Here is a 26,199-nt window from a genome sequence, read left to right as displayed (position 1 = left end):
GGGGGATGCCACCCCATACCCCTCATAGTCCCCCCTTCCAATAGTCCGGCTCTGCCCCAGACATCCCCAATTCAGCCGCTGCTGGTCAGTTTCAGCAGCGGCTGAATCGGAGACACCTGGGGGAGAGCAGCTGGGCACTGCGAGACCGACCCGGCAGCACCCCAGATGCTCTGCCCCAGGCATCCCCAAGTCAGCCACTGCTGAAACTGATCAGCAGCTGATTCCAGGAAGCCTGGGGCAGAGCTGCTTCCTGGAATCAGCCGCCGGTCCGTTTCAGCAGCAGCTGAATCAGGGAAGCCGGGGGCAGAGCAGCTGGGGTACTGCCGGGTTGGTCCCATAGCGCTGCCCCTTGGTGCTGCGGGACCAACCCAGCAGCACTCCAGCTGCTCTTCCCCAGGCGTCCCCAAGAGTAGCTGGGGTGCTGCCGGGTTGGTCCCGCAGCCCCGAGGGGCAGCGCTATGGGACCAACCTGGCAGCACCCCAGCTGTTCTGCCCCGGGCTTCCCTGATTCAGCTGCTGGTCAGTTTCAGCAGCGGCTGAATTGGGGAAGACGGGTGCAGAGCAGCTCCAATGGTCCGGCAGCCGGAGCACTTCCGGGTTCCTGATGGTGCCGGACCATCAGGAGTGCCGGAGCACTGGATGCCGGACCAGTGGAGTTTTACTGTACATCACTTCACCTCTCTGCCTCAAAGATAGTGCAGATGTGATACTTGAGTACTATATGCTAACATAGGGTGTGTCTAGACTACATGCCTCCTTCGACGGAGGCATGTAGATTAGCCAGATCGGAAGAGGGAAATGAAGCCGCGATTAAAATAATCGCGGCTTCATTTAAATTTAAATGGCTGCCCCGATCTGCCGATCAGCTGTTTGTCGGCAGATCGGGGGAGTCTGGACGCGATGCCCCGACAAAGAAGCCTTTCTTCATCGACACAGGTAAGCCTCGTGAAACCAGGCTTACCTGTGTCGATGAAGAAAGGCTTCTTTGTCGGGGCATCGCGTCCAGACTCCCCCGATCTGCCGACAAACAGCTGATCGGCAGATCGGGGCAGCCATTTAAATTTAAATGAAGCCGCGATTATTTTAATCGCGGCTTCATTTCCCTCTTCCGATCTGGCTAATCTACATGCCTCCGTCGAAGGAGGCATGTAGTCTAGACACACCCATAGTGTGGTTCATTGTCTTCCTCTAGCAGACTCACAGAAACTGACAAGCCTACTACTGCATTATTAACATGTTAATGTTTATAAAATCTGATGCGATCTCTGGATAAAAAATGAGAGAGCAGTGCAAAATATTTATCAGTTAGGATGCAAAAATAGCAACAATGCTAGGCCGTTACTTCAGTCACAGTGATAGGCACTGAGTTGATCACATTCATAGGAAGGCACAGTGTTAAGAATTATGTCCAAAACAGAAGTACTGGAATAAAAGGAAATGATTAGTAACCCTGATTAGGCAGACAATAAACACACATGCGTGCGCGCACACTCACAGTAGCCAGATGAAAGGGCAGACTCACAGTGCCACTAGAGACAGGAAAGTCAAAGTCACTAGAGACAGGAAGGTCAGAAAAAAGGCAAATGCAAAACAACTGCTTTTGGGACAGAGTTTTGATCGTGCTTCTTTTTTAGTTGAGAGAAGTGGGTCACATTGTCTTCTATGGGCTTGAGTGAAACTGACTGTGACAGATAGTCCCATCAGAGACTAGAAGGTACTGAACAGAAGGTCCTCCTTATTTCTCCCTAAAAGAATTTAAACAAACAAACACACACACACACACATACACACCCAGATGGAAACAGCACATTCTGGATTAGGGGGTCACCAAATATTTTCCATCAAAACAATGTTTTAGTGGAACATTGTGTCTGCCAAGATTTTCCACAAAAACTGCCTGCTTCCCACAAAATATTCCAATTTTTCACTAAAACTGTACGTGAAAACTCCAAAACTCAAAATTTTCCAGGAAAATTTTCTAAGAAAAATCTATTTAACAATTTTTGTTGAAAACTGCTATTGAAAAAAATAATAATTTAGACTAGAAGCATTCAGGATGTATTACTATAACATTCCCTATGATTGTGATGTGACAGAGCCCAAAAGATACATCTACCCTGCAGTAAAACACCTCCAACTGACCCCTATTGACTCATTCTGGTGGCAGGGATATAAAAACTGCAGTGCAGACATCTGGTCTTGGGCTTGGCCTGGAACATGAGCTCTGGGACCATTCCAAGGTTGGGATGTAAAAGTTTAACTGGTTAAACTCTGACCTGCAAGTGTGTACTGGCTCCAGGTGTGTACCAGCTCCTGCTGCTGTCCCCGCTCCTGGGGAACCATATGGCAGCATAGGACAGCAACCAGCGGCTCCCCAGGAGCTAGGCTGGGAGCCGGTATGCACAAGGAGCCTGCCAGCTCTACTGCAGAGCCCACAGCATGGAGCAGCCAGCTCCCTGGGAACCACGGGAAATATTTCTCACCATCTTTCCCTCCCTAGCCCCACCCAGATGTAATTCCCAAAAATAGTTAACTGTGTAACCACTAGGATTTTTAATGGTTACAGTTACTGATTTAAGGCTTTTTTACATCCCTATTCCAGAGCCCAGTCATGATGGGAGAAGGAAGACTCAGTCACAGTTTGGGGCTCATGTATGCTTTTCCTTTGCAATGTAGTTAAGCATCTGTTTCTTTTCTATAGTTGAAATGTCCACTGACGCACTATGTTAAAGAAACAGGAACTCAGGACAGATCAATGAAGACTCAAATCTGATTTCTATTTTTAGTCCATAAACAGATATCTCCACTCAAATAAAAATATGAGTCCTGCTCTTTTCCCTAACAGAATCTGCTTTTAAGGATGCAGCAGTTATGAATCCTTTTAAATATACTAAAAAGATATTAAACTTATTACCTGAACTAAGCAGGATAGGACCAGGACAACTGGAAAGTTACTGATGAAATGAACAGTGCTCTGGCCCTTATGTAGCTATGGGGCTTAATGAGGATCAGCAAGGCTCAACAAACTATAGAATCTACTTGCCTGTGGCGAGTAGATTTCAGCCACGCACCCTGTTTACTGGCGGCGCACGCATGCGCAATGCGGCTCTTGCGCATGCACAGTGTGGGGCTGGCGAGTGGCTTTTGCAGCCGTTTGTCAAGCCCTGAGCATCGGCATGTGGATGACAGTGGAAGAAAATGTGTATCTAGTTAAATACAAGGGCTCATATTCTACTGGGCCATTAATCACTGGTTTTTTGTTTTCTTTTTTGTGCATCAGTGGCCATTTCAATTATAGAAAAGAAAGAGCCACCTTCCTACATTACAAAGGAAAAGCAAACATAGGTCCCAGACACTTAATGGTTCTTCCCTAAGGGTATGTCTACACTTGCACCCTAGTTCGAACAGGGATGCAAATGTAGGCATTCGAAAGAGTCAGTGAAGCGGGGATTTAAATATCCTGCACTTGATTAGCATGATCTCACTGGCGCGTTACTCCGATCAACAGCTGTTTCGAAAGTGAAAGTGCACACTAGGACGCGTTAGTTCAAACCAAACCCCTTGGTTCGAACTAACATTACTGCTCACAAGTAACCAAGGGGTTTGCTTCGAACTAACGTGCACTTTCACTTTAGAAACAGCTGTTGATCGGCGTAACGCGCTGGTGAGATCATGCTAATGAAGCGTGGGATATTTAAATCCACACTTCATTGACTCTTTCGAATGCCTACACTTGCATCCCTGTTCGAACTAGGGTGCAAGTGTAGACATACCCTAACTCAAGAAGAGAGAGAAACAAGAGTTATCACACCTCAACAATCTCAGCTCCTGCATTTAGAATACATTTAACTCTTCCCAGACAGAAAAAAAAAGCAGTCCTATAGCACCTTTGAGACTACCAAATATATTATCATCACAAGCATTTGTGGGTAAAACCCATTTCATCAGATAAAACAAAAAGTTATTCAAGTTTGGCAAGGGAACAAAAGAACATGGGTCAGGAATGTCCTACTAACATCCCATACTAATTGTTCTACACTATAGGACCTTCCTCCTAGGTTTCCTGCTTTTTGTCCCCAGTTCTGAATGTATACCACTTAGAGATCATGGGCTATTATTAAAGGATGACTGACACCTAGTCATCTTCTCCACTTACCTATTCACCACTAGCTAAAAGAGGGGAAACTCTCCCACGCAAATGAAGACCACTCAGTTCTAGAATGCATGGACATTTTTAAAAGGAGCAAAGTGTATTTGTACAGTAACTAGAACAAACGGATGAGGACCCATGAGTGGGGTTCCTAAGTACTATCATAATACAAATAATAAAGCTTCTCTCCTTCAAGATGTGAACAGAATGAATCCAACGAAGTATCCTGAACCTACAAACCGATTGCCATAGTTCATGAATTTGCAGGCAGACTAATAGAGGGTTTTTTGAAGCAATGCCTAGGACTTGTGCTGGCTGCCAGCACAGGGATGAATTTCACTCGGAAATTACACCGACAGCAAGTCGCCAAATACATTTCTGTTTGAAGGTGAGGACATGTATTCCTTTCATCCTTGCTCAGTTACAGTTCTGCCATAAAAAGCAGAAGGGATTTTCCACTCATGAAATAAGAGTCAGGGGGTGGTGGATTGTTTCCCACAACCTCCTGCATGAATAACAGGAATCTTGCATTTGAGAGGGGGAGGTGAAGTCTGAAAGCTGCCTGTTAAAACATTAAGGAAAGAGAGAGTCTAATGTGCAGAGGAAATCTATGTGGGAAGATCTACTGAAATAAAACTGTCATACTTCAGTTTACCACGCACTAGCCTTCAACAACCACAGTACTCCCTTTGGAAATACTTGTTCTTCATCCCTCCCCACTCCTCACCCCCAGTGCCTTGCTATATGGTTAATAAAGAAGTCATTTTAAATTTAGTACAGTAAATTCTCCGTAACCATTGTATATTACTATGTAGTCCACAATACTACTTTGGACCTCTACACCAAAGAAAAGTTCAAAGAGATTTATCAGAATGAATTAATCTTCACAGACACTTTTATTACCATATTATCTCAAATTTATAAAAAAAAGAGAGAGAGAGAATAGACCTGGAGAGGCTGAGGGCAAAGTTTGGGAACCCAAATTAGCCACCTAAATAAGGAGCTCATTTTCAGATGTGCAGACACCCCAATGCCTATTGAGCACTGAGTGCTGAGCACCTCTAAAAATCAGGCTGCTGATGTGAGAATCCAAGTATCAAAAAACTTCGGACAAAGTGACTTGCGAAGGACAAATCAGACAGTTAAACAGCAGAGTCAGGAATGTAGCTAAAGAATTCTAACACAAGCCATTCATTTTAATCTCTCCCACCACACAGCATTGTCCCCCTTCTCCTCAAAAAAATAACTTCTGTACACTTTAAAACTGACCCCAAATAAGGGCTCAATGCTGCAAACACTATTAAGCACAGCACTTGCTACCATTAGCAATTCCCACTGAAGTTAATGTGATTCCACAAGGAAATAAATATTTCGATGATCAGTATTTGCAGAAACAGGATCGAGGATAAATATTTCTCCAGCCTTCTCGGTTGGAAATGGACCATCAAAAGTACTTTTACATGCTTCTGCTTATTGCTTTTTATCTCTTATGTGTTCTAACTGATATTAAGTATTTTACAGAATTTTATATTAAGCATACCTATGTGTAAATATTTGCATGTCAATTTTTTTCTGAATTATGTCAAGAGAAATGTAAGGTAAGAGGACTCACTAATTAGGATGATGACATCAGATAAACCCAGGTAGTAGCAGAATAATGGCACTCTCCAATCTAGCCTGTAATATGGAAGTCAACAAAAAGGCGTGTGCTATATATGAACATTCACATCTACAGCTATGACTTGCAATTTAAGCAAAGGAACTTTTTGGGGCAGCAAAATGCCTCTGCAGAAAAAATACACCCAAGATAACAGATGCTGCAAACCACAAATAGAAGTTCTCTCTGAACTGTTACCAATCACTCTAGATGCACAAACATCAACAAAAAAGGAAAAGGAGTCCTTTCTCCTAGAACAAACAAACAAACAAATCTTGCAATTCAAACATTTAGCTCAACAAATGTTAGCAAATAGTGGATCTGAACCCAGTACAATGTAAATAGGATCCAGCCTAGAGCTAGGGAGACTATTTCACAAGGTTGGAACCCACATCCAAAAGCTCAACCAAAGCTTTCAAAGTGTTTACCATCTCGTCCTGCCCCAAAGCAGCAAAACGGAGCAACCCGATTCTACCACTTATAGCTAGCCCTGATAGGGCCTTCACTCTGTGACTGCATTCAGTCAATTTAGGAGAGCTATTTGCGGGGTCGGATATTACTCCACATGAGTTACTGTGAGGGAGTTTTTCTAATTGTTTCCAGTTCTTCTATATTATTTGTACTGAAAGAGCCTAGGGGTCCCACCAAGATCAGGGCCCCACTGTGCTGGCTGCTAAACATACCCAGAGCAAGAGATATCTCATGCCCCCAATGAGTTGCAGTCCAATCAAACAAAAGATGGGAAATAGAAAGTACTTCTATCCCCATTTTACAAATGGGGATCAGAAGCACTAAAAGACTCTGACCTGCCCAAAGTCACATGAGAAGTTCAGAACAGACTCAGGTCTTTGAGTCATAATCCAGACCAGCATTTCAACCACATAACTATCCTTGGCATTTCAGGAGAAAACTCAAGCATGAGAAATATCAGCCTAAGTACCAACCAAAAGAGGCTCAGAGTTTTGGGAAAGCATCCAAATGTTTGGATTATAGAGTTGGGTGAGCATTCAAGAATACAAGTATTTCACTGAACAGAAGGAACAGAGTTTGGGGGGCATTAGGCTACAAATTTCCCCTGGTCTGTCATTTTAGCCTCCCAGACCCCGACTTGGTCTGGTGAAGAGAAGTGGGCAGAACAACAGCCCAGTGAAACACACACCTGCCTTCTCACTCAGACAGTTGCCTCAAAGCCAGCTCCCACTATGCCAGGAAAGAGAAGCCACTTTCCTATTATTTCCTGTTTCTAAGGCAATAGTGCAAGGACCCCAACCAGGAATCAGGGCTCCATTGCTCTAGGCACAGCACAGAAAGTTGTACACAAAGACAATCCATGCCCCATGAAATTCACCCAGTGTAAAAACCGCCCCCTTGACCCACACTTGCATATAGCCAGCAGCCAAGAATCATCACCATAAGACTGCTCTAGGTTAACATGGGATTCTTTCCCTCTCCACATCCTGCTCAAGCCATACAGAGAGTAGAAGCCTGAGTATGTGGGCTCTGTTCTCCCAGGAGAACTCCTCCTTCACTCCCAACGCCAGAGTCACAGCACCACTCACATTGGGACGCACCAAAATACCAGCATCCTTGGAACAACAGTCTCTGTCATTTGTGCAGTCCAGTCCATTACAAAAATGAAATTTCTCAATCAGGATAAATTCTTGTTATATTCATTATCACTTTCAAGACTGGTTTTGCCCTCAGTGCCAAAATTTCCAGGTGCAATGAAACTCCTTTCACCATGAACTAGGAAGTCCCATGTTACTTCCAAGCACTTTGGTGTGTATGTATATTGCATGGGCTCGACAATCTATTGAATCTACTCACCCGAGTAGATTTCAGCCTGGCGCCCCGTTTACCGGCGGCGCGCGCATGCGCAATGCGGCTCTTGCGCATGCACAGTGCAGGGCTGCTGAGCGGCTTTCGCCACAGTTCGTCAAGCCCTGTATATTGCAGTTCTGAGTAGAGTGAAGTTAAATGGCTTCAATATGACAAGGTTCCATGATGGAAGTGAACAGCCTTACCCGTGAGTCAATAGTGGTAGAGATCCTTAAAAGGTTGGACGCAGCACAGGTGATTAAAGATATAGTCCCAGCCATTCCTTCTCTGCCCAGCATCCTAGTGATTTAGTGTCACTGTAGAGCAGATCTCTGGAGCATGTGCAGGAAGGGAGGCAATTGGTGATTCCAACAAGATGGCATGAGAATGAAGCCCAATGGAGAGTGAATTAGAAGAGGCGCATTAAAGGGAAGGTCTGCAACCAGATGCCTTGAAAGCCTTCCACAAGTCCACCGCCCCAGAAGAAAAGAAGATTCAGTCCTCATTGTGTGCCAGAAATATGTACTACATCCATGTCACTATGCCAGTCAAAGACCACCGTATGTTAGTGCCGTTCTATTTTAAAATGAAGAAGGCAGCAATCTATTTAATAACAAGTCTTCAAACACTTGCCAAGCTGGCTAACTGAGGTGATGTGTTTTGAGAATCACAAACTGTTTTTATTTAAAGATAGTGAAAAACAGACAACATGCTTTATACAGAGATTATAATTGTTTTCCATCTCCTATAACTCCCACATTTCTGACACCAAGAGTTTATTTACCACTCAAAATAACTGGTGTACATCTCTCTCACAGCTAATTAAAATATTTCAGTGCCAGCATATGGCAGCTACACTGCGATACTTTCAGTATGTATTTGTATTACATCTCAGACATTTTAAATAAGAAATACTAATTAGTCATTAAAGCCTGAAGAGCTGGCCTGTTTTATGGTCACTTGAAAATATGTTTATTCGATGTTGAAAACTGTTTTAATCATAATAACAACCACCACTTCTTATAGAGATCTTCAAGTGTTTTACAGAAAAGGCAAGTATCATTATCCTCTTCTTAAAGTCTGGAAAACTGTCACTGACAGATAAACTTGCTCAAGGTCACCATGCCAGGCAACAGCAGGGCCAGAAATAAAACTGAGGTCAGGGCCCTTTCTCCAATGCCTCCCCCCTTAACCCACTCCTCCAACACATACATAAATAAAAAACAAACACTCTGACAACCAAATCCTTAAGGCAAGACAGAACTGGAACCATGCTGCACACACAAGTTTTCCAATTAATTACATGCAGCACAGAATCCAGGACTTCTGGCTACAGAGGTACAGGTTTTTTCACGGCTAAGATGAAGCCCCAGGCTTGTCTGCATGGTGACTTATTGTGAATGAGGAGTGCAACAACTTCATATGCAGACATTAGTCTATGCACCTATACGAAGTGGGTCTTTGCCCACAAAAGCTTATGCCCAAATAAACCTGTTAGTCTTTAAGGTACCCCAGGACTCTTTGTTTTTGCAGATACAAACTAACACATCTACTCCTCTGATACTATGCTGACATTGCTACAGCATAGTGAAAGTCCTAGTGTACTTCTACGTTCACATTCCAAGACTAACTGTAGCAAGGTCCATAGTGAGTCATTACACATTAAGATGGTGTAATGTAGATTCACAAGTCACTCTTCATGTAGATGTGCCCCAAATCCGGAAGTACATATATGGGAAGGCTGGACACATTCCGTCTACGAGAGGTTAGTAGTATGTACACACATGTGCATGCACACACACTGGGATTATCCCTCTCAGAAGTGATAATTAGAGAAAATAACAAAAACAGCATGTGAAGCAAGAGATATTCCATATCCACCACACATGTCCAGGAAAACCCCTCACAAATTCCATATTTTGTGTATTAAGCATGTAAGTCAATCTATTCCATCAACAGACATAACAGAGCCCCTGTGGGAATCAGTAACCTCCAGCACGAACAACTAATGTATTTATCATATTTCAAAGACTAACCCCACCCAAAGTAACTATGCAACCCTTCCAGTTGCCACCATCCTCTGTCAGAAAACCATGTGATGGGTTGCAGGATTACTGCCACAATTGGTCACCAATCACGACATTATTCAGCCATTGAGGCCTCAGGCAACAATAAAAACTGGATAGAGAATATACTGAGCGAGGAGGGATGTGTCAGATGCTAATCAAAACACAAGAGTTCCATTAGAGAATCATTCCTAGTAAGGCATCTATAGAAATGACCCAATGATAGCTGACTAGACGTAGCCTGTTACATCAAACAGGTCCCAACAGACACATATTCAGGTTGATTAGCAGGTCAGTTTTTCAGTTTTAGATACAGCAAACTGACTTTTAAGTCACTGGCTTCTGCAGTAAATTATAAATAACTACATCCAGTTAGCCCGAGATAGCCGATAACAAATTCTGTCAGAGTCATGACTGCTTTGATGACTTGAGGTCAGTACAAGGGAAACTCTGCGGGGAACCAGCTTTTGTTTTCCCTACTTCCTGCTGTGTCTGAAGTTTTCTTAAAAACAAAAAAAAGTTACGGGTGTGAGGGACACCTCTTCATTTTTGATGTGCTGAGGAAGATGAACAATTTAAACAGGAACATGATAGGCTTGGAAATGTGAAACAGCAATGAACAACTCTTGGGCTAACAGGAGAAGCATAATGCAGTTTCTGTTACAAGCTCTCATAGCTGTAATCATGGTCGATCCCAACGAGTCACTGATATATGAAAGTAGTGTGTCCCTCTTATGACACATGCCATTGTCAGTTTACTGAGCCCTTAGCTTTTCTGAGGTGCTTAACAAGTAGTCATTGAGGATTTTCTATGTCCCGTGTATCCTCACATCATAACCCACACTTTCAAATTCATAAACACAAGCTAAGATTTTCAAACGTGCCCAAGGGATTTGGAAACCAAATCATCTTTAGAATAAATTGGAATTGGATATCCAAATCCCCCTAGACAACTTAGAAAATCTTAATCATATATTTTTACTTACCCTCCATGTCCTCAAATTTGAAACTCTGGACTTCTGTGTTCACGATACTGACCATATGCATACCTGTGTCAGGAAAGCTCTCTGTACCATGGATAAAGTTATCACATGGGCTGAGCAGCAAGCCTGTAGCTGCCAAAACCCTGAACCTTACAGCAAGCAGAGTCTGCCACACCTAGCTCTCTACCCAGATCACCTGACTCTTGAACCTTTATCTAGAAACTGTCCTGATGCCTTTTGGCAATGGAAGGAATTCACTAACTGAGATCCCAAATCTTATGAAATAAAGACATGATCCAACACCCAGTGAAGTAAGTTGAAAGACTCCCATTCACTTCAATGAACATTGGATCAAGTCTTAAAATTAGAACATTCAGGACCACAGACATAATATTCTCTTGCATGAAGAATGATGGAGGGCAATTTTGGTTTGATGAAGAGAGTAGAAAGATGACAGAATAAACTTAAATCATACTCCAATGTTTGGCCTAGGCAGTTGCTTTAAAATATGCCAAAAAGATTTAATTCTACAATACTCCTCATGTATATGTATTGAATAAGCCCTCTGTACTCCCACATTACTGAGCTGTGAATCACTCGAATACAATTTGCATTAATAAAGAGCACTGAAATAGTACAATCTATAAAAAGCAACAGAAGTAGGTATGATTTCATGCACTGCAGCTATAGTCCAGCCTAACCACCACAAGTCAACTACCACAAAGGAACTGAAAAGTCTATAAAATGAATGCCCTTTTCTTCTCCAACAATATTTTTAAAAACAGTAGTGAAAACAAATTTTCTGTAAATGAAGTATTTTGATAACTATTTTGCAAGTGTTTTTAAATAAAAACATTTGTGAAAATTTTTTAAAATAAAACTACTTCAAAACACTGGGTATATCGGCTCTATGGCACTATTTCGAGATTCTTCCAGTATCGTGAAACAGATATTCCGCATCTTGACAGCATGCCCTTCATTTCAAAATATCTTTCGAGGATTAAGGGACATTTCGGATAGGCAGCTGTATAGACAGCACCAAATTATGAAATAAACTATTACGAAATACATTCAAAATAAGCTACGCAATTTGTGTAGCACAAATTGCATAGTTTATTTTGAGCTAAGGGTGCTGTGCAGACACCCCCTCTGAAATGAAAACAACTGCAGTATTTCGATTTTAAATGTTTTTTGGTTTTTCAACCTGCTCTAACAAATGCAGAGCTATTCTGCTGACTCTTGCTGCTGCCAGATAAGATGAAGGCTTTTAGCTACAACCCCACAGAGGATATATTCAGATACACTATTTCTCTCAGACGTATTGTCTATACCTGCAAAGCCCTCCTACTGTAGACACAGGTGAACCAGCAAAAAAATTGCTTTTGCTAGAATAGCTTAGACAAATTACCTGAGTGAAAAAAACTAAGTTATTTTGCCAATATAACTGCCTGTACACAGCATTGCTAGAGCTGCCAGACATCTGGTTTTGTTAATCAGAACACCTGGTTGAAAAATGACCCTACTGGCTCCAGTCAGCACTGCTGACTGGGCCATTAAAAGTCTAGTTGGTACACGTGCTGGCATGCTTTTTACCCGACTCCACAAGGCTCCCCAAAGCAGCAACGTGGTCCCTCAGCTCCTAGGCAGAGGGGTGGCCAGGAGGGCTCTGCACACTGTCCCCACCCCGAGCGCCAGCTCCACAGCTCCCATTGATCAGGAATCGTGGCCAGTGGAAGCAATGGGAATGGCACCTCCAGGTGAGGGCAGTGTGCAGAGCTGCCTGGCTGCACCTCCACCTAGGAGCTGCTGCTTCCAAAGTCTTGGGAGCCAGCCAAGGTAAATACTGCCCAGAGCTCACATCTCCTGTTTCCCAAACCCCACATGCACAGCCCCATCCCAGAGCTTGCATCCCCAACTGGAGCCCCCTCCTCCACCATGAACTCTTAATTTCTGGTTCTACCCTGGAGCCCACAGCCTGTACCATCTCCCACACCCAAACCCCTGCCTCAGTTGAGAGCCTCCTCCTCTTCTGAACCTGTTGCCCATAACCCACAGCCTGGAGCCCCCCGTTACACCCCAAACCATTCATCCCTGGCCACATCCCAAAGCCTGCACCCCCAGATGGAGACTGCACCCGATCCCTCTTACCCCAGACTGGAGCTGTGCCCATCAACCCCTCAAACCTGGCCCCAACCCAGATCCCGCACTCCCAGTCAGAGCCATCCCCCCCATACTCCAACCCCTGCCCCAGCCTGGTGAAAATGAGCATGTGAAGAAGGGCGGGGAAGAGCAAGCAATAGAGGACAGGGAATGGATGGAGTGGAGGACAGGGCCTTGAGGAACAGACAGAGAAGGGGTTGGGGAAATGGTATTCACTTTTGTGAGATTAGAACCTTATGCATTGACAGGACAGGGTATGTCACTTTAAAAAAGCAACAACAAAATTGCACTCCTGACACTGCTATGCCAGCAAAACTTTTAAGTGTAGACCTGGCCCGATGCAGAGGGAACTTGTGGCAGAGCAGCCCTGCAGGGGAGAATCCTATGAACAGCCAAGCTCAAAAGCAAGTTTGTGTTTGTTGTCATTTAAGGATACACAAGGAGGGGGAATAAGTTGGACTCAGTCCAGTGTGTGTTCTGTAAGGTAGGAATGTTACCTGCCTCTATACTGGTACATGTATCATTTTTAAAATAGAATTCTAACTAGGGATTTGAACCAGTAGTCGAGTAGACGATTAACTGATAAGCCTAGGTTTATCTGTTTGTCTAGTCAACTACTCGCATTTCCGCCCCACCCATACTGCCTTAAAAGCCGGTTCCCCCAGCACCTGCCCCCTCCCCTGTGCTGCTGCCTCTATGAGAGGCAGCAGTGTGGGTGGGGTGGCAGGGGAGGCTGCTTCGCAGCAGCAGCCCCTGTCTGTAGGGGGGGGTCCAAGCTCCCTGCAGACAGAGGCTGGAGCACCCTCTGTCCACGAGGAGCTCAGACTGCAACGCAGACAGGGGCTGCTTCCAGAACAGGCTGTCCACAGCCAGCCTGTGCCACCTGCCCTCTCCCTCTCAAGCAGCCTCTGTCCATGGGGAGCTCGGACTCCCCATGGAGAGGGGTTGCTGCCACCTCATGCTGCTGCCTCTGTATCAGCGGCAGTAGCGGGGGTTGGCAGATAGCCGGTCTGTGAGGGGAGCTGGTTTTTAAACCCGTTCCCCTCGCAGACCAGTTCCCACCTGGCACCCCATGGTGCTGCCTCTGATATAGAGGCAGCAGCACGGGGTGGCAGGGGGCTCCCCGGGAGCGGGGTTGGATTGTACTGGCTGCTAGCCCCACCCTGAGGGACTATAGAATAGTCAACTAACCACTAAGAGTTCATGAGGTTAGTTGATTATTCCATTACTGGCTATCTAACATCCCTATTCTAACAACATAAAATATGCAAATTCCCCTTCTAAAAACAATGCTGCCTAACCAGCTTTCATTCTATCACTGATCTACTTATTTAACTTTACACTGGCACAAGCAGCAGTGATGCTGCATAAAAGCTAACCAAGTGCATACCAAAGACTCTGCGCTGTTTCTTTCAGACACTCTTGTTTTGTTAACATATTACCCTTTTATATGCAAATCAACTAGGAATCAATGTTTCTGACCCTGACCCTGAAAGCTGCGTGCCTCTTTTCCATTACCCCAAAATAGCTACTGGGCATACATCAATAATAAATTACACTTGGCTCTCACAGTGCTTTTCATCCACAGATCTCATGAGATGAAGTTACAAGAAGCAAACTAAGTATCATTCTCCCTGCTTTATGTAGGAGGAAAACAAAGCACAGAGAGGTGAAGTGCTGTCACAAGGCAGGTTGGTAGCAGAGCCTGGGACAGAATTTATGTTTCAAGTTTCACAGTCTAGTGTTTGATCAACAAGGACACATTGGGGTAGCAATGCTTTTCTTCAGTAGATATTGGAACTGGAAGTATCCTGAACAAACGAGGGGTTATCGAATACATAACAATGATGAAATATGGCATTTAATACCTAGAACATTTTCCACCTTATTATTAATTTTGCTCTATATTTAAGAATACCAGTGCTGCAGACCCATTGATTGAAATGATGTAAGAATTGTCTGTCTGGTCTTCCACTTAACGTTGCATTTCATGGCTATGGCATTTCAATTGTATGGCAGCAGTGAAACATGATCCTCCAAACTGGCTGTGAGGTTAGTGATCATTTGTCAGAAATGTCATTGCAGAGCCTTGCGGCAGAAATTTTTTACTCATTATTTCCACATGGGACATAACGGTGGCCAAGAGGGGAAGAAGTTAGAAACAGAAGGAGAGGCGCAAACATCCGGCCGTGCAGGAAACAAAAGGGACACAGAGTGCCTTGTTAACAAGATAAGGAGAATACAAGAAGAGCTATGGTGTTAGTTGTTTCCTGCTATGAAACATGGCTCCATGGAACACGGATGGGAGGGACTACCAAAGTCAACAAGACAGAGGAGCCAGTTCTGACACAGAAAGGCAGAGCACCACTGAGGAAGAGGCTCAGAGTTGTAGCTAAGGAAGGGATCAGTCCTGCAGCTCTTACATCTAAAAAGCAGCAATCCAAGCAGTCCACTTACCTTCACTGGGACTATTTGTTTTGTTTTAAATACTGGAACATTTCATGCCATGGGAAGTAAAATGTAACAGAACATGTCGTTAAATAGAGGGATCTGGTTGTTATATCTTATGTGCCTGTCTGTCCATTCATCCATGAGTCTATTTGTTCAAGAACTTCTCCTAAGCTAATTTGATATGCAGCTTCCTCTAATGATAATTTAAAGCAAGGTCAGGGTTTGGTTGTACCAGGACAATGGGATGTGCCTTGAATTTGATGGTTTCTCATAAAATGGAAAGGGTAGAGTCTGGTAGGAGGGACAGTTACACACAGGGAGACAGCAAGAGGCCAGATATAGGGACCCAGACAACAATAATCCAGTCCCGGGTTTGTTTGGAGGATCATGTTTCACTGCTGCCACACAATTGAAATGCCATAGCCATTATGTGCAACTTTAAGTGGAAGAACAGCTATAATCCCATTGGCCTAGCAGGGGTGGAGAAAGGGACAGCTATCTATTTTAAAGAGAGAGTTTATCTGTTTGTATGTCAGTCTGCTCCCCACCTGAGTTTCTGGCACAAGGTTGGCCAAAGGACTAATTTGATACTGGATGCTAAATTGAGCACTCCCCATTAAGTTTCATTCTTGGATAGGTTTCTGACAGCTGGAGATTACCTAATAACTAGGCAGTGTGAGTCCAATGTGCAGCTTTAGTCACTAAAAAAATTAACCTGGAAAAAAAGGAAAAGTGACTCCCAACCAAATACTGATGCCTGGCTCAGATATGTCACTTTTCCTTCCTTCCTTTAAGCCTAACCCTCTTCATTTGTAGAGATGATGATGAAGAAGAATCTGGTATTTTAGTATATATGTTGTGTTTTTAAAAATTAAAAACTAAAAATAATAATTTTTGCAACCTGTCTACATGGAAGATACTGTTAAAAAAAACCAACAACCGCTTTTACAAACCATATTCCACATTTTAAAAAAGGGAAGTTGGTTTCTCTTGTGGGTCCAATTCAGCTATCCTCTTGACTGCAATGCCACTACTCACAGGGTAGGGCTATGTTGGAAGATGGAGCAAGGAGGCCTAGTGGACTTGATTCTGAACACTTTGTTCCATACTCACACAACTAGTCCCACTGATTACCAAGAGACTTAGGAATTCTGACCCCCACATTAGCTTTGCTCTAAAGCGCATTCCTTTCCCCCAATTTCCCCCATCCCTCCTGGCAATGAGAATGGAGAACGTGGTGGAAAAGTCTTTGCCTGGATGAATCATAGTGGGATTTAGATGTTTGGATTTTAATTTGTGTGGAGATCTGTGCAACAAAATGAGCTACCCAGAGCAGTGAAGTGGCTATAGGGTGCATTAGTCAGTGGATAGAGCTGTTTATCATGATGGTTTGCCTGAAACAGGGATGTTAGAAATAGTTTATTACAATAATCTCGTAACCGCTAAATTTCTTAGCGGTTACACAATTACGTGATGTGCCTGCCCCGGGGCGTGCCAGCAGCCAGTGTGCTCTGGGATCCCCCTGCCACCCTTCACTGCTGACTCTGTATCAGCGGCAGCAGCGTGGGGTCGCAGGTGGGAGCTAGTCCATGAGTGGAGCCGGATATAGCTAGGGAAGGGATCAGACCTGCAGCTCTTACTCCTTTGTTGGTGCACCTCTGCATACACCTCAGTGTTCATGCACATAATTCTGCAGATTGAGAGAAAAAAATCCACACGTGGATGAAAAAGATTAGAGGGAACATTGGTTGTGACTGCTGAATTTTTTTAATCCTAACATAGCCATACACAGATTTTGGAACCTGTGACAATGTAGAAGAAGGAATTAATAAGGGATATTTTAATTTACTGTTTCCAAGAGTTCTTTAAGCAACAGCCTCTTGACAATGATAGACCACTGGGTCCTCTTGTGGCCTGCTCTGGAAAAACATCCACCAACTATTGCCCCTATAGCAGGGGTGGGCAATAACTTTTGGCTGGGGGCCACTTCTAACTTCAGTACCGGGCAAATTAGTCGAAACAATAGTAAAGAATAAAATTGTGAAGCATGTAGAAGAACATAATTTGTTGGACAAAAGTCAACATGGTTTCTGTAAAGGGAAATCCTGTCTTACTAATCTGTTAGGGTATGTCTACACTACCCCCATAGTTCGAACTAGGGGGGGTAATGTAGTCATACGGAGTTGCAAATGAAGCCCGGGATTTGAATTTCCCAGGCTTCATTTGCATAAAACTGGCCGGCGCCATTTTTAAATGCCGGCTAGGTCGGACCCCGTGCCGCGCAGCTACACGCGGCACGGACTAGCTAGTTCAGATTAGGCTTCCTATCTGAACTAGCTGTACTCCTTGTGGAACGGCCGGTGTGGAACGAGGCGTACAGCTAGTTCAGATTAGGAAGCCTAATCCGAACTAGCTAGTCTGTGCCGCGTGTAGTCGCGCGGCACGGGGTCCGACCTAGCCGGCATTTAAAAATGGCGCCGGCCAGCTTTATGCAAATGAAGCCCGGGAAATTCAAATCCCGGGCTTCATTTGCAACTTCGTATGACTACATTACCCCCCCTAGTTCGAACTAGGGGGGTAGTGTAGACATACCCTTAGAGTTCTTTGAAGGGGTTAACAAACATGTGGACAAGGGGGATCCAGTAAATATAGTATACCTGGATTTTCAGAAAGCCTTTGACAAGGTCCCTCACCAAAGGCTCTTGTGTAAATTACATGGCCATGGGATAAGAGGGAAGGTCCTTTCTTGGATTGAGAACTGGTTAAAAGACAGGAAACAAAGGGTAGGAATAAATGGTAAATTTTCAGATTGGAGCGGGGTAACTAGTGGTGTACCGCAAAGGTCAGTCCTGGGACCAATCCTTTTCAACTTGTTCATAAATGATCTGGAGAAAGGGGTAAGCAGTGAGGTAGTAAAGTTTGTAGATGATACAAAACTGTTTAGGATAGTCAAGACAGAAGCAGACTGTGAGGGACTCCAAGAAGCTCTCACCAAACTGAGTGATTGGGCAACAAAATGGCAAATGAAATTTAATGTGGATAAGTGTAAAGTAATGCACATCGGGAGAAATAACCCCAACTATACGTACAGTATGATGGGGGCTAATTTGGCTACGACAAATCAGGAAAGAGATCTTGGAGTTATCATGGACAGTTCTCTGAAAACTTCCACTCAGAGTGCAGCGGCGGTCAAAAAGGCAAATAGGATGCTAGGAATTATTAGGAAAGGGATAGAAAATAAGACCCAGAATATCTTACTGCCCCTGTATAAAACTATGGTACGCCCACATCTTGAATACTGTGTACAGATGTGGTCTCCTCACCTCAAAAAAGATATTTTGGCCTTGGAAAGGGTTCAGAAAAGGGCAACTAAAATGATTAGGGGTTTGGAACGGGTCCCATATGAGGAGAGGTTAAAGAGACTGGGATTTTTCAGTTTAGAAAAGAGGAGACTGAGGGGGGATACGATAGAGGTCTATAAAATCATGAGTGGTGTGGAGAGGGCCGATAAAGAAAAGTTATTTATTAGTTCCCTAAATAGAAGAACTAGAGGACACCAAATGAAATTAATGGGGAGCAGGTTTAAAACTAATAAAAGAAAGTTCTTCTTCACACAGCGTGTAGTCAACCTGTGGAACTCCTTGCCAGAGGAGGCTGTGAAGGCCAGGACTATAATAGAGTTTAAAGAGAAGCTAGATAATTTCATGGATGTTAGGTCCATAAAAGGCTATTAGCCAGGGGATAAAATGGTGTCCTTGACCTCTGTTTGTCAGAGGCTGGAGAGGGATAGCAAGAGACAAATCGCTTGATCATTGTCTTCGGTCCACCCTCTCTGGGGCACCTGGTGCTGGCCACTGTCGGTAGACAGGCTACTGGGCTAGATGGACCTTTGGTCTGACCCAGTACGACCATTCTTATGTTACGCTCACTTCAAAAATTTTTGCCCGAGAAGGGGCAGGGCCAAGGTATTTCTGGGCTACCCCACCCACAGACCATAATTGGTCAAAAGGTGGGGGAGTCCCTTTGCCCTCCCATTCCCACTAGGCACCCGTGCCCGTAGCACTGCAGGAAGAAGCTTTGCACGCTCCCCCACTCCCAGGCCAACCAGGGCATGGGGGTGGGGTAGCGCACAAAGCCTCCTCCAGCCATGCGAGAAGTACCACGGACTTCTCTCAGGGCTGGGGTAGGGCAAAGGAAGCTTCGTGCAGCTCCCCTACCTCCAGGCCCTGATTGGCCTGGGGGCGGACAGAGAGTGCAAAGCCTCCTTCCACCCTACCCCGGCCCTGCGAGGAGCACACAGCACTTCAAAGTGCTACATGCAAAGTGCTACGTGCTCCTCACAGGGCAGGAGAAGGCTTCACGCGCTCCCCCTGCCCCCAGGCCAATTTGGACCTGAGGGCAAGCGAGCTGCGCAAAGCTTCCTTTGCCTTGCCCCCGCCCTGCATGAACATATGGCACTTTGAAGAGCTGTGCACTCCTCACAGGGCAGGGGGGAGGGTGGAGGAAACTTCGAGTGCTCCTCGCGCCCCCAGGCCAATCAGGACTTGGGGGTGGGGGAGCGCATGATGTCTCTTCCCGCCCTGCGAGGAGCACAAGGCGCTTCACAGCACTGCATGGTCCTGCAAGGCCGCCGCGGGCCAGATCAACCCGCTTGGCGGGCCGGATCCGGCCCACGGAGTCCCTTTTGCCCACCCCTGCCCTATAGTGTATTCCTTCAACTGACAGCTGAGATAAGAGAGCAATTTCCCATGTTTCTAACCATAGAGGAAAGGGATTGACCATGTTCTCAAACATCTAATTTCAAGGGATGCCACTAATTTTAGTCTCTAAATTCCCTCTAATCCATGCCCTCTCACATTATTGATGAAAATGTAGACCAGAACTATCCAGAAATAGAGTACTGCCAATGTAGATGACCTCTCAAGGTCCCTCCGGCTATGTCTAGACTGCAGAGCTTTCCCGGGATACCTAAGGTATCCCAGAAAAACTCTGCCATGTCTAGGGAACGCGTCCGCTTTTTTGGAACAGTTTCCAAAAAGCAGGCGCATTCTTTTGGCATCCCTGTATTCCTCTCGGTGAGAGGAATAAGGGCTCTTCCAAAAGAGGAGGTTTTTCCGAAATTTAGCCCCATGTAGACAGGCCAAATTTTGGAAAAGCCTCTTCTGAAACAAAAAAAGCAGAAAAAGGTATGCAAATTGTGGTTTGCAATTTGCATATCTTTTCCCCCAAAAAAACCCTGCAGTCTAGTCGTAGTCTCCTAGTCTTACATTTCTCCATGTCTGTGAATTCTGGCAACTTTATCTTGAGCCTCACAATTTCTGTGTGTGTAAATCTGTAACTCCTGGAGGTGTATCACTAGTACAGAATCCCAGCTGTTACTTTTATTTTAGGAAAGGCAGTTTCTAGGCCTGAGGTTTACTATGCAAAGCTTGAAAATGTGCTCCCCAAAGGCTCAAAAACCAGGAGACAAAGAAAAAGAATCCAACACTGTTTTTAAAAATCCCCTGATTCTGTAGCCAATCTCATGAATTGTTTAAATGCAACTCGTGATTTTTAAATGCTTGGAGCTCACAATATTGGAATCATTAAACTAAGAGTTGAGAGAAGGCTGTTTATGTTGAAGATATGAAATCCACCATTTGGTTTAAATTTTCTATATGTGCATTTTTGGGGCTTTCATTTTGGCTCTTTGTTGCATGCTGCATTAGTGCCTTGGCAGATTGAAAGGAATGACTGGCTGGCATAGGGAAGAAGGCAAAAGAAGCTAAAGGAATTGAAGCCACTTCCCCTTATGGTTAATAACCTCCATGCATTCAAAGTCATAATGCTGACCCTGCCAGTATGTAAGTTGCAATAAACAAATTGTTTGGTAACAGCATAGGTATCTGGAAATATATTTTTCTAATTTCCAGTCATCCCATTTAAAAGGAAAAAGTCACAAATTTGAATTTCCTTCCTCTCAAGAAGAAGAATACAACTCAAGCAGTTTCCATCTCAATACAAAAGACAATAATTAAAAATAGGAATTCTAAAGCCAGTGGGAGCTGTGGCCACAACAGGAGTTGGCAAAATAATAGGCAAGCTCAGCAAAACATGTGTTTGACTTCAACTAAAACCAACTGCAGCAGCGGATGTCTTGAAAAACATAATCTTACAATGTGGAAATTGTTTGTTTAAAAGGGATGCTGGCAGTGCTCCATGTAATCTTTTCCATCCCTGTGTAGAATACATTTTTACGTGCACAGAGGCACATGTGAATTAAGGATGTGAAAGATTAACCGGTTAACCAGTAAGCATCATCTTTACTGGGTGGTGATTACCAGTTCCAGTTAACACTGAAGCAGTTCCCCATCCACCAAGAGCAGGAGGCTGCTCCAGCCCTGTGGGGCCTGTGCGGACAGGCACATCATGGGCAAGGACTGCTCTGGTTGGGCTGGAGCAGTCCCTGCCTGCGACAAAGAGGCTACTCCGGCCCAACCAGACTGGAGTGCCATGCTTCCCCACTTTTATCAATTAACTGGTTAAACATCATACTGAAGCAGTTAACCAATGAAACGGGATTTTACATTCCTAGTGTGAATGTGCACTACCAGTAGAAACACGAAACTTAGCTGTGTGGGTGCTCTGCTAATCGGTTGGACGGCATCTGAATCTCTTCTGAGTGGCCGCACAAGCACACAGCTTACATGAACACTGGATGCTGGCAAGCTATTGAGGCATGAGAGTCACCTTCAACAACCAAAAACAGTTGTATATTTCAAGATTTGGGGTCCCTATCCAGAGACTGATTCCTCCATCCCATTCTTTTCAAACTGACTTATATCAGGGGATGTTGTGACTATGTGAGGAATCATTGCCTCAGAAATAGAATAGTGGGCCAAACTTTGCGGAACTTTGACTTTTAAAAAAGGATGCTAATCAAAGAAATTGCTTTTCTTCTCCCTGGTTGCAGTTTGGTGTGGCCTACCAACATATCCTTTCATCAAGTTTGGAAGCCAAATATTTATATAAAAAAAAACCCATATAGACTGTGTCTAGTCTGGCAAGCTGCTTCTGTGGAAAAACTTGCCAGCTGTCTACACTGAGTGCTTGAATTTCCGCAAGAACACTGATGATCTCATGTAAGAAATCAGTGCTTCTTGCGGAAATACTATGCTGCTCCCGTTCGGGCAAAAGTCATTTTGCGCAAAAGGGCCAGTGTAGACAGCTCAGATTTGTTTTGCACAAAAAAGCCCCAATTGCAAAAATAGCGATCGGGGCTTTTTTGCGCAAAAGCACGTCTAGATTGGCCACGGACGCTTTTCAGCAAAAAGTGCTTTTGCGGAAAAACGTCTGTGCCAATCTAGACGCTCTTTTCCGCAAATGCTTTTAACGGAAAACTTTTCCATTAAAAGCATTTGCGGAAAATCATGCCAGTCTAGACGTAGCCATTCAGTAAACTTCCGATAATCCAGCACCTTTGGGACCCAGGGGGTGCTGGATTATTGGATATGCCAGAGTACCGGAAGGGGCGCTATGAGGGATCGGGGGTGGGGGGGGAAACGGTCAGCAGGGAACTGGGTAATGTGGGCAGCACTCCAGCTGCTCTGCCCCCGGTATCCCCAAGTCCGCCGCTCGTCAGTTTCAGCAGCAGCGGATTTGGGGAAGCCAGGGGCAGAACAGCTGGAGTGCTGCCAGATTGGTCCTGCAGGACTGCTCAGGTGAGGGGCGAAGCTGCGGGACCAACCCGGCAGCACCCCATCTGCTTTGCCCCGGCTTCTTCAAGTCCGCCGCTGCTGAAAGTGACCAGTGTCGGACTTGGGAAAGTTGGGGGCAGAACAGCTCCAATTGTCTGGCTGGCCAGAGCACTTCTGGATTCCAGTTGATGCCGGACTATCAGGACCATGGGATGCTGAACAACTGGTGTTTTACTGCAGAAGTTAACTGCTGTTCATAGGGTAATTAAGTGTAATTAAAACACACAATTTCAATAGCCAATTGAAAGGAGCTTCAAATGAAGTGACTTATCTCTTCTCCCTCACCCACAATCTTAATCTAGAGACCAAACCAAAAATGTCTCTGATCAGCAAGGTCAAAATTAGATTCAAACATAAAGAAATAACACTCAGGTTTCCTGCTACCAGATGTCAATTGTTTATGAGTAAGGATGATGATGATGAGGGATACTTCCTGTGTAGGACTCACCATGCATTCAGAGTCAAAGAATCAGAGGGCAAGAAAGTGAGTTATCCTTAAAAGGGACATTGGCAAGTAGTTTTGGGGAGGATTAAGTTTAGTTTATAAAGAATTAAAACTAGCGCTACAAAATCTAACTTCAGTATCTTCTTATTTACACAAAAGTTGCATAATTTTAACGTACTGGTATAGTTTAAGCAGTATAACTACCCGGAGGGCCTGTCTACAGTTAAAATGCTACAGGGGGGCAGCTGTGCTGATGGGAGGGTTTAATCTGTCAGCATAGGTAATTAACCTCCCTAAGAGGCAGTAGCTAGGTGGATGAAGAATCCTTCTGTCAATGGAGGGGGACTTAAGCTAACCAAGATACACTGTTCAGAAGTGCAGATTTTTTCCAGCTGTGACTGATATAATTAAGCCAACCTGACTTTTTAGTATAGACCAGGCCTTAGCATATATGCAATTTATACCAGCAAAACTGTGATTTTAACCGGCATAGTTTATTCCAGTTTCCCTTCACTCCAAGAGAAATAAACTATACTGATAAATAACCAAAATAGCTATGCCAAAAAACTATACAGTGTAGACCTCGCTTAGTATAACTGTAAATGACCACAATGGCATAACTACAACACTGCAGCTACACCATGGTAGCACTTCAATGTTGATCAGAGATGGGCAATAATTTTCAATGGTGAGGCCACACCAAGATTTCTTAAGTGGTCCTGGGCCACACTTTTCCATGAAAGGGGTACAGGATCTGGGATGGAAGTTGGATGCAGATAGGAGCTGGGAGCAGGGAACTGGGGTGCAGGAGTGGATGTGAGGTCTGAGAGGGAGTTTGGGTAAAGGAGGGGATTGTGATCTGGGGCAAGGGATTGGGGTACAGGATCCAGAAGGGAATATAGGTGCAGGATCGGATTCTGGCCTGAGTGAGGACTGTAGGAGGGGATGCAGAGTCTTGGAGGGAGTTGTGACATGGAGTGAAGATGCAGAGGATTTGAGTGGAGACTAGGGCAGGGGGTTGGGATGCCACGAGAGGCAGGCTTTGGTTGAGAGGTGCTTATGTCGGAGGCTCCCAGCCAGCAGCCCTGCAGGACCCTGAAGCAGGCTCCTTGCCTCCCAGAAGCTCCAGGCTGCTCCCCTGTGGCTCTCTGCCCCAGGCACTGAGGTGTGGAGGAAGGCTTCACACCCTGCTTCCGCCTCCATCATAATTTCTCCACTCCTATCGGCCGGTTGAGCCAAAAAATTTTGCTGAGGGCAGGGGCAGTGTACGAAGCCTCTCCCTACCCTAGGCATCTGGAACAGAGAGCACCACAGAGAGCTTAAAGTGGTGTGGGGCTGCTTCCTGCCTGAGGACGTGCCCACAGGCCGGATACAGTGACTTGACCGGCCAGCACCTTGCCTGCCCTGGTGTAGACTAGGAATGTTAAAATGTATTTATTTGGGAAAATGTGTACCTGCTGAAATTTTCAGCAGGTACACATTTACAAATGGGCAGAGGGGGCTCCCACGGAGCCACCTGCTCCCCCCCCCCTCCCCACTCTGCATTGCTGCCTCTGGTGCTGGTGCTCACAGGGAGCCTGCTTAAAAGAACAGGTAGCAGCATGTGGGAGAGGATGTCTCTGCCTGTAACCATGAAAGTTAGCAGATGATCTCAGGCTCACACCCCTAGTGCAGACACTCACTATAGTGAGGGAAGGGATTCCAAAAGTCATTCTCCCCCCCCCACACACCCACCCAAAACAGATATACCTGTAACAAAACAGCATGTAGAACCCCAGCCCTGAAAAACTGGCTGGCTTTAAAAGGGTCTCTTGCAGTGTTTCCAACCCAAACTCCCCAGCATTGTGCTGAAACAGTGGCCCCTGGCATTTTCCAGACTCTGTCCTTTTCCAAGAGAAAAAAGTGTTAGGGTTATTCCCCCTGACAGTTCAGGTACAAGAACATCAGGGGCGATGGAAAGTAAAACTCCACAGAAACAGTGAAAATTGTCCCTCCTGCCTAAGCGAAGAGGGAGTCCACAAAGGAAGAGCAGCCCACAGCAAGGAGCAACGGGGATGGGCCCAGCAGGCGGCCAGCTCGAGGCGACTCCAGCGGGCTCCCGCCACTGTTTATATTTGTGCACTACCCTGCAGCCTGGCGCCGGCGAAAGGGGGAATGAGCTTTACGGCATTTAATGAGCGGTGCCCTCGCAGCCACGCGGAGCTGATCGGGCTGCCCGGGCGCCTCCCCTCCTGCACAGCCAGCGCGGCTGCTCGGATCCCTAAAGTCTCCCAGCCCTGAGGGCCAAACCCGGCCACACCCCAGCCCAGGCTCAGCTGCCTCCGGGCCCATGGGAGTCCCACAAGGGGGGCTCCCAAGTTTCCCTCCCTCCCACATGTCCCCTGGCCGGGGGGCAGCCGCTGCAAGTCACTTTGCTCCGACTCCCCGTGCGGGCAGCCTCACCCTCCTTCGCCTTCTTCTTCCTCGCCAGCGTCCCGCCGAGCTTGCCCAGGAAAGACTCGTCCTTCTTCATCCTGTGGGGCCGCAGCGTGGGGGAGCGGACGGGGGCCGAGGACATCTGGCGGGCTGGGCTGGGCAGGCGGAGGAGAGGGCCACGGGCTGGCAGAGCCCCGGGGGCAGGAGCGGCAGGGAAGCAGCAGCCCGCGCTGCCTCAGCCAGCGGAGGAAGGCAGGGCGCTAGGGGGAGGGCCGGCCGGGCGGGTGCGAGCCCCACACGCCGGGAAAGGGGCGGGCT

General features: G+C 45.6%; 1 protein-coding gene across 2 annotated transcripts in view; it reads right to left on the bottom strand.

Annotated features, from left to right (window-relative positions):
- The window catches only part of PARVB (parvin beta), a 90,291-nt gene extending 64,096 nt beyond the window's left edge, over positions 1–26,195 (bottom strand). The window contains exon 1 of one of the 2 annotated variants that reach the window (XM_006127729.4): positions 25,909–26,195. In XM_006127729.4, coding sequence (XP_006127791.1) covers positions 25,909–26,023 — 115 coding nt within the window. In that variant the 5' untranslated portion in view covers positions 26,024–26,195. Of the gene's footprint in view, positions 1–5,762; positions 5,897–25,908 lie in introns of those variants that run through there. The other variant, XM_075899641.1, reaches the window with a different exon arrangement.
- Positions 26,196–26,199: the final 4 nt, after the last annotated feature.

The sequence above is a fragment of the Pelodiscus sinensis genome, chromosome 1 (assembly GCF_049634645.1).
Source record: "Pelodiscus sinensis isolate JC-2024 chromosome 1, ASM4963464v1, whole genome shotgun sequence".
NCBI classification, from domain to species: domain Eukaryota; kingdom Metazoa; phylum Chordata; order Testudines; family Trionychidae; genus Pelodiscus; species Pelodiscus sinensis.
Note: the sequence above shows the minus strand (reverse complement) of the source record. Positions and strands in the feature narration are given on the sequence as shown.